The 14,954-nt window shown below is 44.0% G+C and overlaps 1 protein-coding gene across 2 annotated transcripts in view; it reads right to left on the reverse strand.

Moving 5' to 3' along the window:
- The window catches only part of LOXHD1 (lipoxygenase homology PLAT domains 1), a 195,498-nt gene that overhangs the window by 108,052 nt on the left and 72,492 nt on the right, over positions 1-14,954 (reverse strand). For both annotated transcript variants that reach the window (XM_055559028.1, XM_055559027.1), the window contains exon 13: positions 878-1,032. In XM_055559028.1, the coding sequence (XP_055415003.1) occupies positions 878-1,032 (155 nt within the window). The remainder of the gene's footprint in view (positions 1-877; positions 1,033-14,954) is intronic.

Below are 14,954 nucleotides of genomic sequence, written 5' to 3' on the forward strand. Positions count from 1 at the left end.
AGGACCAAGGCTTATCAAGTGTTCATCTGATGACCAACCTTGGCCTCATAGTTTTGCAGCCACACAGCTCTTTATAGAGGAGGGCATGGCAACCCACTCCATTCTTTCCTAGAGAATCCTATGGACAGAGGAGCCTGGCAGGCTATAGTCTGTAGGGTCGCAGAGTCAGACACGACTGAAGCAACTTAGCACACACACACACTGTGCTGTGGGCCAGATCTGCCAGGGCAGTGCATCTGACATCCTCACAACAGCTAGCCACAGGTAGGCACCCTTTACCCACTTTAGAGGCTCAGGGAATGGAGTGGCTGGCTCCAGTCTGCCTGACTCTTTCCCTGCTGTTTCACACAGCCTCCCCAGTCAACCCAGCTGATGGCTGGGGAAACCAAAAGAAATGCCCAGCATATGGTCATGTGGCTGACAGGAGAACCTAGTTCTCCCACTTCCACGTTTAGTATCTTTCTTGGTTTTTCTCTCAAGAAGGAAATGAACAAGGTGCCTCCAGCGGTCATGCCTAGTGGAGAAGGCAGTGTTCTCAAGTGGGCCCTCAGATGCCCCAGCTTCCTGCAAGCCTGGGATCTCCAGGTCACCGTAAGGTGCCCAGCTTCCTTCCCTGCATGCCCACCCTGAAGTCCTCCTGCTCTGCCCTCTTCTCAAAACTCAGGGGTGGGAAGAGGATTGTGATCCTTTAGGGTAGCTCTCCAGCTCCCAGTCCTAGGAGCCTGGTGGGTGTCAGGCATGTAGTTCCCTGTTCCCTCCCCCAGAGCCAGCCACTCTGATGGCCAAGGCCTGTACCAGTGGGCAGCTCTACCCGGAGCAGGGAAGACCAAGGAAGAGAGGGTGGGGCCGGTGGGGACATGGCACCACTGCAACTTACATTGCCCTTCTCAAACAGGTCGGTGTTATTCCTGCAGTTGTAGAGCAGCCGCTCCCCTGTGTCCCCCACGTCACCGTAAAGGCAGAGATAGACGTTGGCATCCGTTCCTGCACCTTCGAGTTCCCCAGTGCACACAGTCACGCGGTACCGGGCCACTGGCAGGTAGAGGGGGAGACCACTGACTGCCAGCCCCCTGCTCCCAGTGCTGGCCCTGCTGCTCCCCACTTTCAAGCACTGCTTTCCCCTCCTCCATCCAGCTCTCATCCAGGGCTGACCTTGCTCCTTCCCTCGGCTGCCTCAGGACAATGATGGGCCAGCTCAGCTGCGAATCTCTGTCCCAGACAGTTCAGAGCTTCCTGCTCCTGGCTAATCATCAGAACTCCATGGGAAATGTTTATAAGAATTCCGATTCCTGGGCCCTGCCTCAGACTTCTCAAATCCTAGTTCTTGAGCTGGACACCTAAAACTGCATTGTTCACAAGCTCCCCCAGGGGACTCTGGTGAAGCTGGCAGTGTTTGGGGACTACAGGTCTAATTCAAACATTTTGGCACTTGATTCCATTCCAGCCCAGTAGACTTTATTTTGCCTTAGGTTGTTCTCCAATTCATATGTTCCCTGTCTTCCTAAGAAAAGTAAGATAGCTTTTCTTTTGAATAAGAACTGAGCCTCCTCTTCTCTTCAGAACTCCCTAGTGCTAAGGACACGCCAGGAAAAGAAGCAGAGAGAAAGCCACAAAGTGCAGCTGCTCCGGAAAGGGCAGAAGCTTCTTCCCACATTGAAAATATACTGTTGGGGACAGCCCACATCCTGCACATCACAGCCTTGCTTCTACTTAAAATAAGCTTCAAAGTGAAATTCATTAATTCATTTGCCCCCTGTTTACCTAAGCCTCGTAGGTGGAAGGCATTATGACAGGTGTAATGAGCAAGACAGACAAACTCTTGCTCTGTGGCACTTGCATTAGACTTGAGAATGGAAGACTGGAGAGGAGAGATGGACAGTAAAATCACAAATTAAGAACAGGGAAATCTCTGAGTTATATCTGTAACAAAGCTGATACCTTGAAGTGATGCCACAGAGTGTGCTAGAAGTCAAGAGAAGGGTGGTGAGGGGGTGAAAATGATTTAGAGATGCAGAAAAGCTTGCTGTGAGGAGGCAAGGCTTGGACTAAGATATTAGTGATACGAGCCAGCCACAGGTGCTGTGAAAGAAGAGGATGCTGCTAACTCTGAAGTCCCAGTGTGAGTACGGAGACTATAAAGTGGGGATGAGCAGCTATGTTCTAGGAGCAGAGAGAACAAGGCCGGTGTGGCTGGAGTAGAGGAAGCAGGAGGGGATGATGTGAGGTCCAGAAGTGAACAGGGGCCAGAAAGGGGCCCGTGATGTGTGACAGGTCAAGGTAAGACATGTGGCTTCCTTTGCTTATTGTTTTTATTACTACAGGAAGCCAGTATAGGGTTTAAGCAAGGGAGTAACTTGGCCTGATCTATGTTTTAAAGAGCGTCTGGTTGCTATGTGGAGAGCCGATTGTAGGGGATGAAGGAGAGAATCAGAAAGGATAGTTAGTGGAATAATTACGGTAGTCTAGAAAAGAGAGAGGGTACTTGTATTTACAGCCACTCACCCTTGCTTTGCATTGCCACCTGAATTCTGTCTCCTGTTAGATAAGAGATGGCATTAGATTCTCGTAGGAGTGCAAACCCTGCTGTGAACTGAGCATGCGAGGGATCTAGGTTGTGCACTCCTTATGAAAACCTAATGCCTGATGATCCGAGGAGGAACTGAGGCAGTGAAGCTAGTGCTTGGGAGAGGCTGCAAATCAGATTAGCATTAGCAGAGAGGTTAACTGAACAGAGGCCGTAATAAATCAATCGCTTGCAGACTCATACCTAAACCCTATCAGTGAGTGGAAAGTAACAAGCTGCATCTGGTGGCAGGCTTTAAGTCAGAATCCAACGCTTACTTTAGTCCATGCGTGGCCCACCCATTATTTTATTTACCACTTCCACCCATGCCTCTTTCTCACTCTGCACACTTTTCTCAGTCACAGTTTCGGCAAGCCCACAAGCTAACCCTAGCCAAAATGAGCAAAAAATAAACATCACTGGGGAGTTTCTTTGGAAATGGGTGAAGACCCAATGACGAGACAGCAGAAGACTCTGAGGCTGCCTGGTGGCTCAACTGGTAAAGAATCTGTCTGCAATGCAGGAGACCTGGGTTCGATCCCTGGGTTGGAAATAGCCCCTGGAGGAAGAAACAGCTACCCACTCCAGTATTCTTGCTGGAGAATCCCCAAGGACAAAGGAGCCTGGTGGGCTATAGTCCATGGGGTTGCAAAGAGTCGGACATGACTGAGCGACTTTCACTTCATTTCACAAAAAGTAGGCTGCACTTCAAAGAAAAAACCAGGAATCCTACTTAAACTACACATTCATTTCAACAGGTGATTCACATTCTCCAAGCCTGTTTGGTAAAATATTTGGCAACCAGCTATCCAACAAAACCATGAAATCTTCTAAACTTCTTCACCTCATGGATACCAAGCACCCTGCATTAAAAGACAAGCTCTTGGAGTTTTTCAGAAGAAAAAAAAAATGTGAACACGAAGAACAGATGCAATTATTGAAGGGCACCACTTTATCAAACGTATCTACACTGACAGCATCATTCTTAGCGCCTAATCGTGTTGCTAGAGCTAGAAACCCTTTAATATTGGTGAAGAGCTGATCCTGCCCGTGACTAAGGACATTGTTGTGAGCCTTAAGGAGAGACTGCAGCTCAAAAGGTGGCGCTTGTTCCTCTTTTGGCCAGCACCTTAACTAGGTGAACGGATGAATGGATGATATCCCCTGAAATAGCAGGGGATATTGAGGTGCAACTGTTAGGATTAGAGAGTCACCATGATATGGAATCCAGGTTGATGAGTCTACCGATGATGACAAGGCAACAATGCTTGTTTTTGTGCGCTATATTTTCAGGAGGATGTGCACGAGGGTATGTCACGTGCACTTTTGTTGCCAGCCAACACCAGAGCTCAAGTCTTTGAATGACTACATATCAGGAAAACTGAATTGGTCATTCTGTGTCAGTATATGCATGGACGGAGCAGCTGCCATAACTAGACAACTTTCTGGTTTCACTACTCGGGAAAAGAGGTTGCTTCTGATTGTAAACCTACACACTGTGTCATCCATAGAGAAATGCCAGTTAGCTGAAAAATGTCACCTGAACTTAACAATGTTTGACAGGTTGTGATTAAAATTATCAACCCCATTAAAGCATGCGACCTTAACTCATGTCTGTTTACGCAGCTCTGTGAGGAGATGGACACAGAGCTCACATGCCTTCTCTTATACACAGAAATGAGGTGGCTTTCTAAAGGAAGATCACTGACCAGAGTGCTTTTGTTACAAGGGCCACTCCAGAGATTTCTTCTAGGAAAACAATCACTATCAGGCAGCACATTTTAGTGACACAGAATTCGTTGCAAAACTTGCTTACTGAGTGACATATGCAACCTGCTCAACAAACTCGGTCTGTCACAGGGGAAAATGACACTGCTTCCAAGTCAGCAGATAAAGTGGCTGCGTTCAAAGCCAAACTGGAATTATGCGGCTGATGAGTGAACATTGGGATTTTTGACATGTTTCAAACATTAGCTGAGATTTTGAAAGAGACTGAGCCAGCAGCTTCTTTCTCCCAGCTTGTGCATGATCACCTATCTCAGCTTTCAAAAGACTTGGAGCATTACTTTCCAACCACAAAAGACTCACAAACTGGGAAGGAACTGATCCGTGAACCATTTGTGAATAAGCCAGGTGAGTTGACTTTGTCTGTGCTAGAAAAGGATCAACTGCTTGAGATCACAAATGACAGTGGCCTTAAAAGTGTGCTTGGGACAACTTCAAATCTCCATACTTTCTGGATTAAAGTCAAGGTGTAATATCATGAGATTGCCAAAAAAGCGCTGAAAAGCCTGCTTTCATTTCCAACATCCTATCTTTGTGAAGCAGGGTTTTCTGCAGTGACAGCAATCAAAATGAAATTACAGAGTAGACTGGACATCGGCAACACACTCTGGGTGTCACTTTCTCCCATTGCCCCCAGATGGGACCAGCTAGCTGCAGAAAAACAAGTTTAAGGCTCACCGATCCAGCATTGTAGTGAGTTGTATAATTGTCTCATTATATATCACAATGCGATAATAGCAGAAATAAAGTGCACAGTAACTGTACCTTGTGTAAATAATCCCCAAACCATCTCCATCCCAGTCCAAGGAAAAATTGTCTTCCTTGAAATCAGTCCCTGCTCCCAAAATGGACGGGAACTGCTGCATTTGACGATCATAAAGAGAGGTCAAGATGGCAGTTGAATACGTGTGGAGGGTCAGGACTGTTGACATGACTTTCGTCATCATAGACATGTAGATTCCACTGCAAGTCACAGTGCCAGATGAGGTCCTCTGTGGAGAAGATGCAGACGAGGACTGTGGAGGGATGCCCACTTTAGAGGTCAAGCCCAGAAGCTAGAAACTCAGATGAGAAGCAGCAGCCAGTGAAGCAGAGGGATTTTGCTCTGAATCTAAGACTGCTCTAAAAAGTCCATTTTTTTTTAAAATGAAGGGGCTATTAAGGCATTCCCAGATAAACAAAAACTAAAAGAACTCATCACTAGCAGACCTGCTCTAAAAGAAATATTAAAGGGAGTCCTTCATATTTGACGCTAGACAGTAACTTGAACACACTCAGACATAAAGAGAATGAGGAAAAGTAATGATAGAGGTATATTTATAGACAGTGTATTTTAATTTTTGTTTGTACCCTTTTCTTCTCATATTTTATACAAAAGACAACTGCATAAAGCAATATATATATAAAATTGCATTGGTGGGTTTGTAATGTATGAAAATGTAATTTGTATGGCAATATAGCATGAAGGATGAGAAAGAAACAAATCTACACCAGAGCAGAGTTTGTGTATATTATTGAAAATAAGTTGGTATTAATCCTAACTAGAATGTTGTAAGTTAAGATGTTAATTGTAATTCCCTGGTATAATTCCCCAAGTGTAATTCTTTCCAATAAGAAAATAATTTATATAAATAAAAAGAAACAAGGGAACTAAAATGATATTTTAGAAACTAATACAAAAGAAAGAATAAGAAAGGGACAACAACAACAACAAAAAAACTTATGACATATAAAAAGCAAATAGCAAAATGGCAAACTTAAATCCTGCCTTATTAGTAATTACCTTAAGTGTACATGAACTAAATATTTTAATCCAAAGGCAAAATGTGATGATAATCCGACAGAGATAGGATGGATCCCCCTACTCCACATTTGATCAGAAATCAAGGTCAATGATGCTACATATGTAACAAGAGTGAACATAAGATGATTTTTCATATAATGAGGAGTTCTGGGAAGAGCATGATAAACTTCAAGCAGGTCCAAAAATGGCTTGAGATAGCAGGGAGTGATGACTGGCTTGGGGTATGGTGGTTAGGGGGTGGGAATTTCTTCACATGGGTCCTTGTATGGCTTGAACTTTCCACCAGTGTGAAGGAAGGGAACATCCAGGTTTTCTCACCAAATTGCCCAGATATCAGGCAGAAAATGAGAAAGATTGGTGTAGCTGGAAAGCTATCAGAGGCCAAACATCAAAAATAATTCATGCTCCTTATTACACAGAGATTGACAGAATGAATAATGGATCTTACCATCTGATGTGTGGAAGAGACACACTTTAGATGCAAAGACACAAATAGGTTGAAAGTAAAAGGATGGCTCAGGAAGAGACAGACACTCTGCATGACAGACTCTAGGTTCATGCACATCACTCCTAGTGACCCAATTTTGTCCCTTTTTATGGCTGAATAATATTCCATAGTATATATGAACCATGTCTTCTTTATCCATTCATCTGTCTGTGGACATTTAGGTTGCTTTCATGTCCTGACTATTGTAAATAGTGCTGCAATGAAAACTGGGGTACGTGTGTCTTTTTGAACAGGTATCCAGGTTGGGAAGAAGTAAAACTATCTCTGTTCATGGACAACATGACCTTGTATAATGAAAATCACAAGGAATCTACTAAAAATGATCAGAACCAATAAATGAGTTCCAAAAAGTCATGGCATACAAGATCAAGATAGCAAAATCAACTGTATTTCTATTACCTTGCAATGAATAATCTGAAAATAAAACTAATAAAACATTTCCATTCAAAATAGCATTAAAAAGAATAAATGAAAGTGACAGTTGCTCAGTTGTGTCTGACTCTTTGCGATCCCAAGGACTCTACAGTCCATGGAATTCTCCAGGTCAGAATATTGGAGTGGGTAGCTGTTCTCTTCTCCAGGGTATCTTCCCAACCCAGGGATTGAACCCAGGTTTCCTGCATTGCAGGTGGATTCTTTACCAGCTGAACCACCAGGGAAGCCCAAAAAGATTAAATACTTAACAGATAATTTTTTTTAATATTTATTTGACTGTGCTGGGTCTTAGTTGTGGCATGTGGGATCTAATTCCCTGACTAGGGATCAAACCCAGGGCCCCTGCATTGGGAGCATGGAGTCTTAGCCACTGAACCACCAAGGAAGTCCCTTAACAGATAATTTAAGAAAACAAGTGAAAACAAATTAATAAGTCATGGAGATGTACAGTAGAGCAACTAATATTAATAATACTGTACTGCATGTTTGAAAATTCTGAAAAGAGTAGAAGGCAAACGGAAAAGAGGGCATCAGAGGATGAGATGGTCAGAGAGCATCACTGACTCAATGGACATGAACTTGAGCAAACTCTGGGAGATGGTGGAGGGCAGGGAAGCCCAGTGTGCTGCAGACCATGCTGCCGCAAAGAGTCAGACACAACTTAGCAACTAAACAACAAGAAGACAGCATATCTTAAAAGTTCTCATCACAAGAAAGAAATTATGTAGCGACATATGGTGATGGATGTTAACTAGACTCACTGTGGTGATCACTTCACAATGTACACAAATACTGAATCATTATGTTGTATACCTGAAACTAAATATAACTTTGTGAGTCAATTATGCCTCAATAAAAAAGAAAGAAATGTGTAAAACTTATACTCTGAAAACTAAAAAACTGTTGAAAGAAATTAAAGACGATTTAAATAAGTGGAAAAGCATCCTGTGTTCTCGAATTGGAAGACTTAACATCATTAAGTCTTAACATGGCTGCAGTCTGTTGAGGTCTCATCTTTAAGCTCCAGTTGCATCGTTAAGGCAATACTTCTCAAACTGACCTACAGATAAAAATGAATCTCTATCAGTCTTAGTTGACTTCTTTGTAGAAATTGACAAGCCATCTCTAAAATACATATAGAACTTCAAGGGACCCAAAAGAGCCAAAACAATACTGAAAAAGAATATTAAAGAAGCAAAACAAGTGTTGGCAAAGATGTAGAGAAATTAAAACTCTCATACATCACTGATGGAAATGCAAAACGTGCAGCTGTTTTGAAAAACAGTAGGATAGTTTCTCAAAACTCAAAACAGAATTGCCACATAGCAGCAGTTTGACTCATGGATATAAATCCAAGAGCACTGAAAACATATGTCCACACAAAAGCTTGCACATGGATGTTCATAGTCACATTATTCATAATAGCCAAAAAGTGGAAACAACCCAAATGTCCATCAACAATTCAATGTGGTCTATCTACACAATGAACTACTATTCGGTAATTAAAGTAAACGAAATGCTGATACATGCTACAAGGTGAATGGATGTTAAAAAACATTATGCTAAGTGAAAGAAGACTGAGCACCGAATATCTGATGCTTTTGCATTGTGGTGATGGAGAAGAATCTTAAGAGTCCCTTGGACTGCAAGGAGATCAAACCAGTCAATCCTAAAGAAAATCAAGCCTGAATAATCATTGGAAGGACTGATGCTGAAGCCGAAGCTCCAATACTTTGGCCACCTGATGTGAAAAGACAAATCATTGCAAAAGACTGTGATGCTGGTAAAGATTGAAGGTAAAAGGAGAAGAGGGCATCAGAGGATGAGATGGTTAGATAGCATCACTGACTCAATGGACATGAATCTGAGCAAACTCCAGGGGATAGTGAAGGAGAAGGAAGTCTGGAGTGCTGCAGTCCGTTGGGGTCTCAAAGAGGTGGACACGACTTAGTAACTAAACAGCAAAGTAAAAGAAACAGACACAAAAAGTCTTATATTAAGTGATTACACTTATATGAAATGGCCAGAACAGGCAAATATAGGGACAAAAAATAGATAATTGGTTTAAACAGATGGCTAAGTACAGAGCTAAGGAGTGAGGTGGGGGAATGGGTGTGACTTCTATTGGGCATGTGGTTTCTTTCAGGGGCAATGAAAATATTCTGAAAGTTGATAGTGGTCATGAAGCATGATTCTATCAATATACTAAAAGCCACTGAATACTTTAAATAGATGATTTGTATGAACTTGTATCATACCTCAATATAGCTGTTGTTTTTTAAAAATGAACACTACTCATCCGTGGTCCATCTGAAATGAAGTACCAGTCCATCAGAAATGATGTACCAGAAAGTTGATTTCAATGCACAAATTTTTTTCGGCCACATACCCATTTTATTTGGTGATATGAAGACATCTGAAAATTAAATTTGACCTTTAAATATATGAGTCTGAAGATATAATACCTGAGCAAAAGCACTTGTTAGAAGAAAAGGTCAAGGACAGCAGCTTATCTAAACCTGCCTGACTGGGGCTGGCAGAGGCAGCCACTGAAGCCAGCAAGGGGGAAAGGTCTTGCCTCCAACACTGCCTCTTTGGGGGACAGCACCTGGCATTCAACCGTTGCTGTCTCTCCAATCAACTCTGTTAAAATACAGAAGCTACGTGTTTTAAATGTTCAGACAGCATAAACGAAGCTGATGTTTTTGTGTTAAGCTCCCAACGATAGGCGTTGTTAACAGTAATCAGAACAAATAGCGGTAACTGGATTGAGTAATGAAACGGGGAAGCACAAAAGGGAAGGGGGCACGCCTGTCTCACTCATTCTGAATTTTGATGAAGGTCGTTTTGCCTTTTCCAGTTGTAACTATTAGGCCCTTCCCAGAAGCAAGCTGATAAGGGAATTCAGAAATCCCTGTGCCTGGGAATTCCAGTCCCCTTTATTCAGGAGTTCAAAGGTCTGTTTGCCTGGAGGTTGTCAGGGGTCCCAATCCTCTCTAGGGGATGGGGCCCTCCCAGCCCACCTGCCACTAAGTTTTCGAGCTCCTTCCTGGCGAGAAGCCTGCGGGCAATTAAAGATGATTTTAACTGTTAGTTATCAGCAATGAAAGACTTCAAACAGACAGTAAGTACTGGAGCCTCTTGTACTTTAATTTTAAAATTACAGCTCAGCCTGATTAGCAAGAAGCTACAATTTTCAGCACTTGAGTCCAGTGGTCTCTTGCCCGCTCATCAGTGGTACGAAATCACTTCTGCTGGGCACACACTGGAGAATGCTAATTTTATCGGTTTTACTATCTCATACAGCTCCTGAGGGAAAGGCAAGGTGGAAATAAATTGTGGGCTGGTGAGTGTTTTGTCCGTGTTTCCTGGTCTGCATTAATCAGTGCGATCACCCCCGGTGGCATCCTGGCTCTCAGACATGGTGTTAATTGCTTGTTTGACTGGCCCTTGTTTTTTAAGTAAACTAGGAGTTTACTTACAGTTTACACAGTTTCAAACCTAGAGAATTGGTTTTAAATTGGTATTTACTCATCTTACACTAGCCCAAGGCTCTCCCCAAGGGATTTCCAGGAAGCCCTGCATATTATTCACTAGATCAGGATACCAACTGCGGAAGTGAGACATTGCCACCACCTCTATTTATTGTTACAAAGAAGCATCCAGACCAGCAAAGGAGATCTGAATTCCTGTAGAGGTGAGTGAGGACATGGGTATGTTCCAAGAACAAGAGAAATTTATGTGGGCCAAAAAGAGCAGTTGAGGGAAAGAAATTCAAGTTGGTATGGGCTCCAAAGTACTGCCCAGGACCCCCAGAAGACATTAAAATGCCTTTATAGCCAGAACAAACAGCTCTTCTGTTACAAACCCAGGTCCTGGGACTCTTTAATCAATAGAAATTGGTAAGAGGCCAGAAAAGAAATTCAGGCAAGGCTTTACAAGTGCCCTTGCTTGCTCTCCGAGGAGGGCAAGCTGGTTCCTTAAACAGGATGAGAGTAGTGGCAGATCGGTGGCTCTGATTGGAGGAGTGGCTTAGGTGGTCTGCCCACCCCCTTGGTGGTGCTGTGTGCAGGGGTCATGCCCAGTGTCCTGCTTTGGCTCCCTGTGATTCAGAAATGGCATTTGGTTTGTGGCCTTTTTGTATCTGTGGTTCATAATTGCCCCAACTGCTGTATGTGTGCAGTTATTTTTAGTCCCTTGTAGCTTCCTTGTGTTATGTTGCTAGAGGTGCAAGCACTCCAGTAAAGGGTGCCAGGTCTCAACTTAGCTCACTTCAATCCAATACTAGTCATTACAGAATTTTTTTAATTGCCATTGTCTTGTAATAGTATCACAGAAGGCAAAAACAAACAAGAGCGTTTTTGTATGTAACCTATAGAAATGCTCTTCCTCCCCACCCCTCCCACCATGATCTCTTCTAATCTTTCAAATCCCTACTTCCAACTCTCAGCTTCTTCAGCAGGAAGCTCATCTCCCCACTGTGTCCACAGCATTCATTCAAATCCTGCCGGTTCCACCTGCAAAGTATTTCTTGAATTTATGTTCTCTGTAGTCAACTTGGTCCTTGCCCAATTTCAAGATTGTGTCTTCTCCCCACTGGATGAAATATTTCTTAAAGACCTGTCCCTAAAATACACCCTCCACACACCCACAAGTCCTTGACAGAGCAGGAGAAAGAGAAGAAGTAGAGAAGAAAGAGCTGGAGGGAGTTCAAGTTCAAGGGTGGTATACATGTCATCAAGGTCGTGAGAAGCCTAGGAGCACAGGAGCCCGAGTTGGAGGTGGAGGCTGAGTCAGAGCTCGGAGGAGCAGCTCTGTGGGATGAGCCCGAGTCAGGTCCTGAGGAGTGGCTGCTTGCCTGGGAGGGAGGTGAGGGCACCAAAGCGGACGAGGACTAGCATGCAGACGAGCAGATTTTCCACTCGGACATTGATGAGTGGAACAAAGCCTCTCAAGTTTTGATATGTGCAAAAATCACTTGGTGTGCTTGATAAAAATACAGATTACCAGGCAGAGCCCTCAGAGAGTCTAGTTAGTATTAGCTGAGATTGGGCCCAGGCATCTTTGTTTTAACAAACACTCTGGGCAATTTTGATATAAACAGACTCTTGACCACACTTTGAGAGATACTATCTGATGCAGGCTGAATTGTGTCCCCCTCATATCCGTATCCACTCCAGAACTCTTGCCTGGAAAGTCCCATGGATGGAGGAGCCTGGTAGGCCGCAGTCCATGGGGTCACTAAGAGTTGGGCACTACTGAAGCGACTTAGCAGCAGCAGCAGCATATCCATATGTTGAAGTCTGCGGGAAATTAACAAGATGGCACCAGTCAGGCTCTCTCATTTCCCCCCTCCCCACCGCCAGGCTCTCATGCCCGCTGGCCCCATGTTCTGTAAACAATGACTTTGCACAGCTATTAACAGCCGAGACCACTTATAGCACTGCGCATGCGCGTCATGAGGTACTCAACTTGGTCATAGGCTACTTTGTGCAGTAGGCCTATATGAGCTTCACCTGGAAAGTCCCTGAAGGGTTGGATGTGCTTATGTTCAGTTCAGTTCAGTCGCTCAGTCGTGTCTGACTCTTTGTGTCCCCATGAATCGCAGCACGCCAGGCCTCCCTGTCCATCACCAACTCCTGGAGTTCACCCAGATTCACGTCCATCGAGTCAGTGATGCCATCCAGCCATCTCATCCTCTGTTGTCCCCTTCTCCTCCTGCCCCCAATCCCTCCCAGCATCAGAGTCTTTTCCAATGAGTCAACTCTCTGCATGAGGTGGCCAAAGTACTGGAGTTTCAGCTTTAGCATCATTCCTTCCAAAGAAATCCCAGGGCTGATCTTCAGAATGGACTGGTTGGATCTCCTTGCAGTCTAAGGGACTCTCAAGAGTCTTCTCCAACACCAAAGCATTGATGTTCAAAAGCATCAATTCTTCAGCACTCAGCCTTCTTCACAGTCCAACTCTCACATCCATACATGACCACAGGAAAAACCATAGCCTTGACTAGACGGACCTTTGTTGGCAAAGTAATGTCTCTGCTTTTGAATATGCTATCTAGGTTGGTCATAACTTTCCTTCCAAGGAGTAAGCGTCTTTTAATTTCATGGCTGCAGTCACCATCTGCAGTGATTTTGGAGCCCCGAAAAATAAAGTCTGACACTGTTTCCACTGTTTCCCCATCTATTTCCCATGAAGTGATGGGACCGGATGCCATGATCTTCGTTTTCTGAATGTTGAGCTTTAAGCCACCTTTTTCACTCTCCACTTTCACTTTCATCAAGAGGCTTTTGAGTTCCTCTTCACTTTCTGTCATAAGGGTGGTGTCATCTGCATATCTGAGGTTATTGATATTTCTCCCGGCAATCTTGATTCCAGTTTGCGCTTCTTCTAGTCCAGCGTTTCTCATGATGTACTCTGCATATAAGTTAAATAAGCAGGGTGACAATATACAGCCTTGACGTACTCCTTTTCCTATTTGGAACCAGTCTGTTGTTCCATGTCCAGTTCTAACTGTTGCTTCCTGACCTGCATACAAATTTCTCAAGATGCAGATCAGGTGGTCTGGTATTCCCATCTCTTTCAGAATCTGTTGCTACAGTGCTGTGCCAGCCAGGAGAGAATAAACATGTCTCCAGTTCCTACGGCTCCTCGAGTCTTCTTCCAGTCTCTTAGCGTGAGCCTTGCCTACCCTGGGTTCAGCGGACGGTGTGCACAGTGAGATACAGTGAGACAACTGGCATCACGAACAGGATCAACAAGACAAAGTCACACCCCCCAGGGCCTCAGAATGTGATTGTTTTTGGAGGCTGGACATTTAAAGAGGTAAACAAGATAAAATGAGGTCATATGTGTGGACCTTCATCCAGTATGACGGGTGTCCTTTTAAGAAGAGACTAGGACACAGATAGGAGCACAAACAGAGAAAAGGTCATCTGAGAAGATGCTCATTTACAAGGCAAGGAGAGAGGTCTCAGGAGAAAGCCAACCTGCCAACACCTTGATCTTGAACTTCATCTTCCAGAACTATGAGAAAATAAATTTCCATTGTTTCAAAATCCCAGTCTATGGTATTTTGTTACAGCAGCCCAAGCAGACGAATTCACTATTCTAGAACAATGGTAGAAGTGGGTGATCTAGAGAATGACCAGGGGACACAGTGCAAAAGAGTAACGTGAACAAAGTCAACAGAAGATGCAAATGAGCTGGGACGGAGGTCCCCCTATAAGCAGTGTGAGCTTTGAGGCTGGAAGTGCAGAGAGAGTCAGGAGAACGTCCCCTCTTGGCAGCCCCACAGCCGTGAGGACAGAAAACTGGGTTTGGGGAGAAGGGGAGTCATGCTTTAGTCAAGGCAAGGGAGAGATGGAGGTAAAAGAACAGACTGGACATTTAAGTAAAAGTGGCAGCTTTCTCTCTGAAAAAAAAAAAAAAATCTCACTAGAATGACAGCATACCGGAATTTTAAAGATTTAACCAAACATAAAATTGTCACCAATAAAGCGTGGGGAGAGGGAAGAATATAGACAACAGCAGCCAAATTTCAGAAGCTGGGGCACAGCTAGAAAAGTGACTAATGCCTTAGCACAGTGGGTCCTCACCAGGGCCCCTAGCAATTTGTTGGATAAACAAATTCCTGAGCTCCCCACCCCAGACCCACTGAATTAGAAAATCCATGGGTGGGGCACAGCAATCTGTGTTTCAAGAAGCCCTCTAGGTGATAATGCTGAAGTTTGAGGTCCCATGACTTAACAGACGGAGAGAATTATTAGAGCAGTCAGTTGTGAAATTCACAAAGCAACCTTGCAAAAAGTCTCAGGAATGACAGCACCCGGTGACTTCAGAAATGGGGAGTGAGGAGC

This window comes from Bubalus kerabau, chromosome 21, assembly GCF_029407905.1.
Source record: "Bubalus kerabau isolate K-KA32 ecotype Philippines breed swamp buffalo chromosome 21, PCC_UOA_SB_1v2, whole genome shotgun sequence".
Lineage (NCBI taxonomy): Eukaryota > Metazoa > Chordata > Mammalia > Artiodactyla > Bovidae > Bubalus > Bubalus kerabau.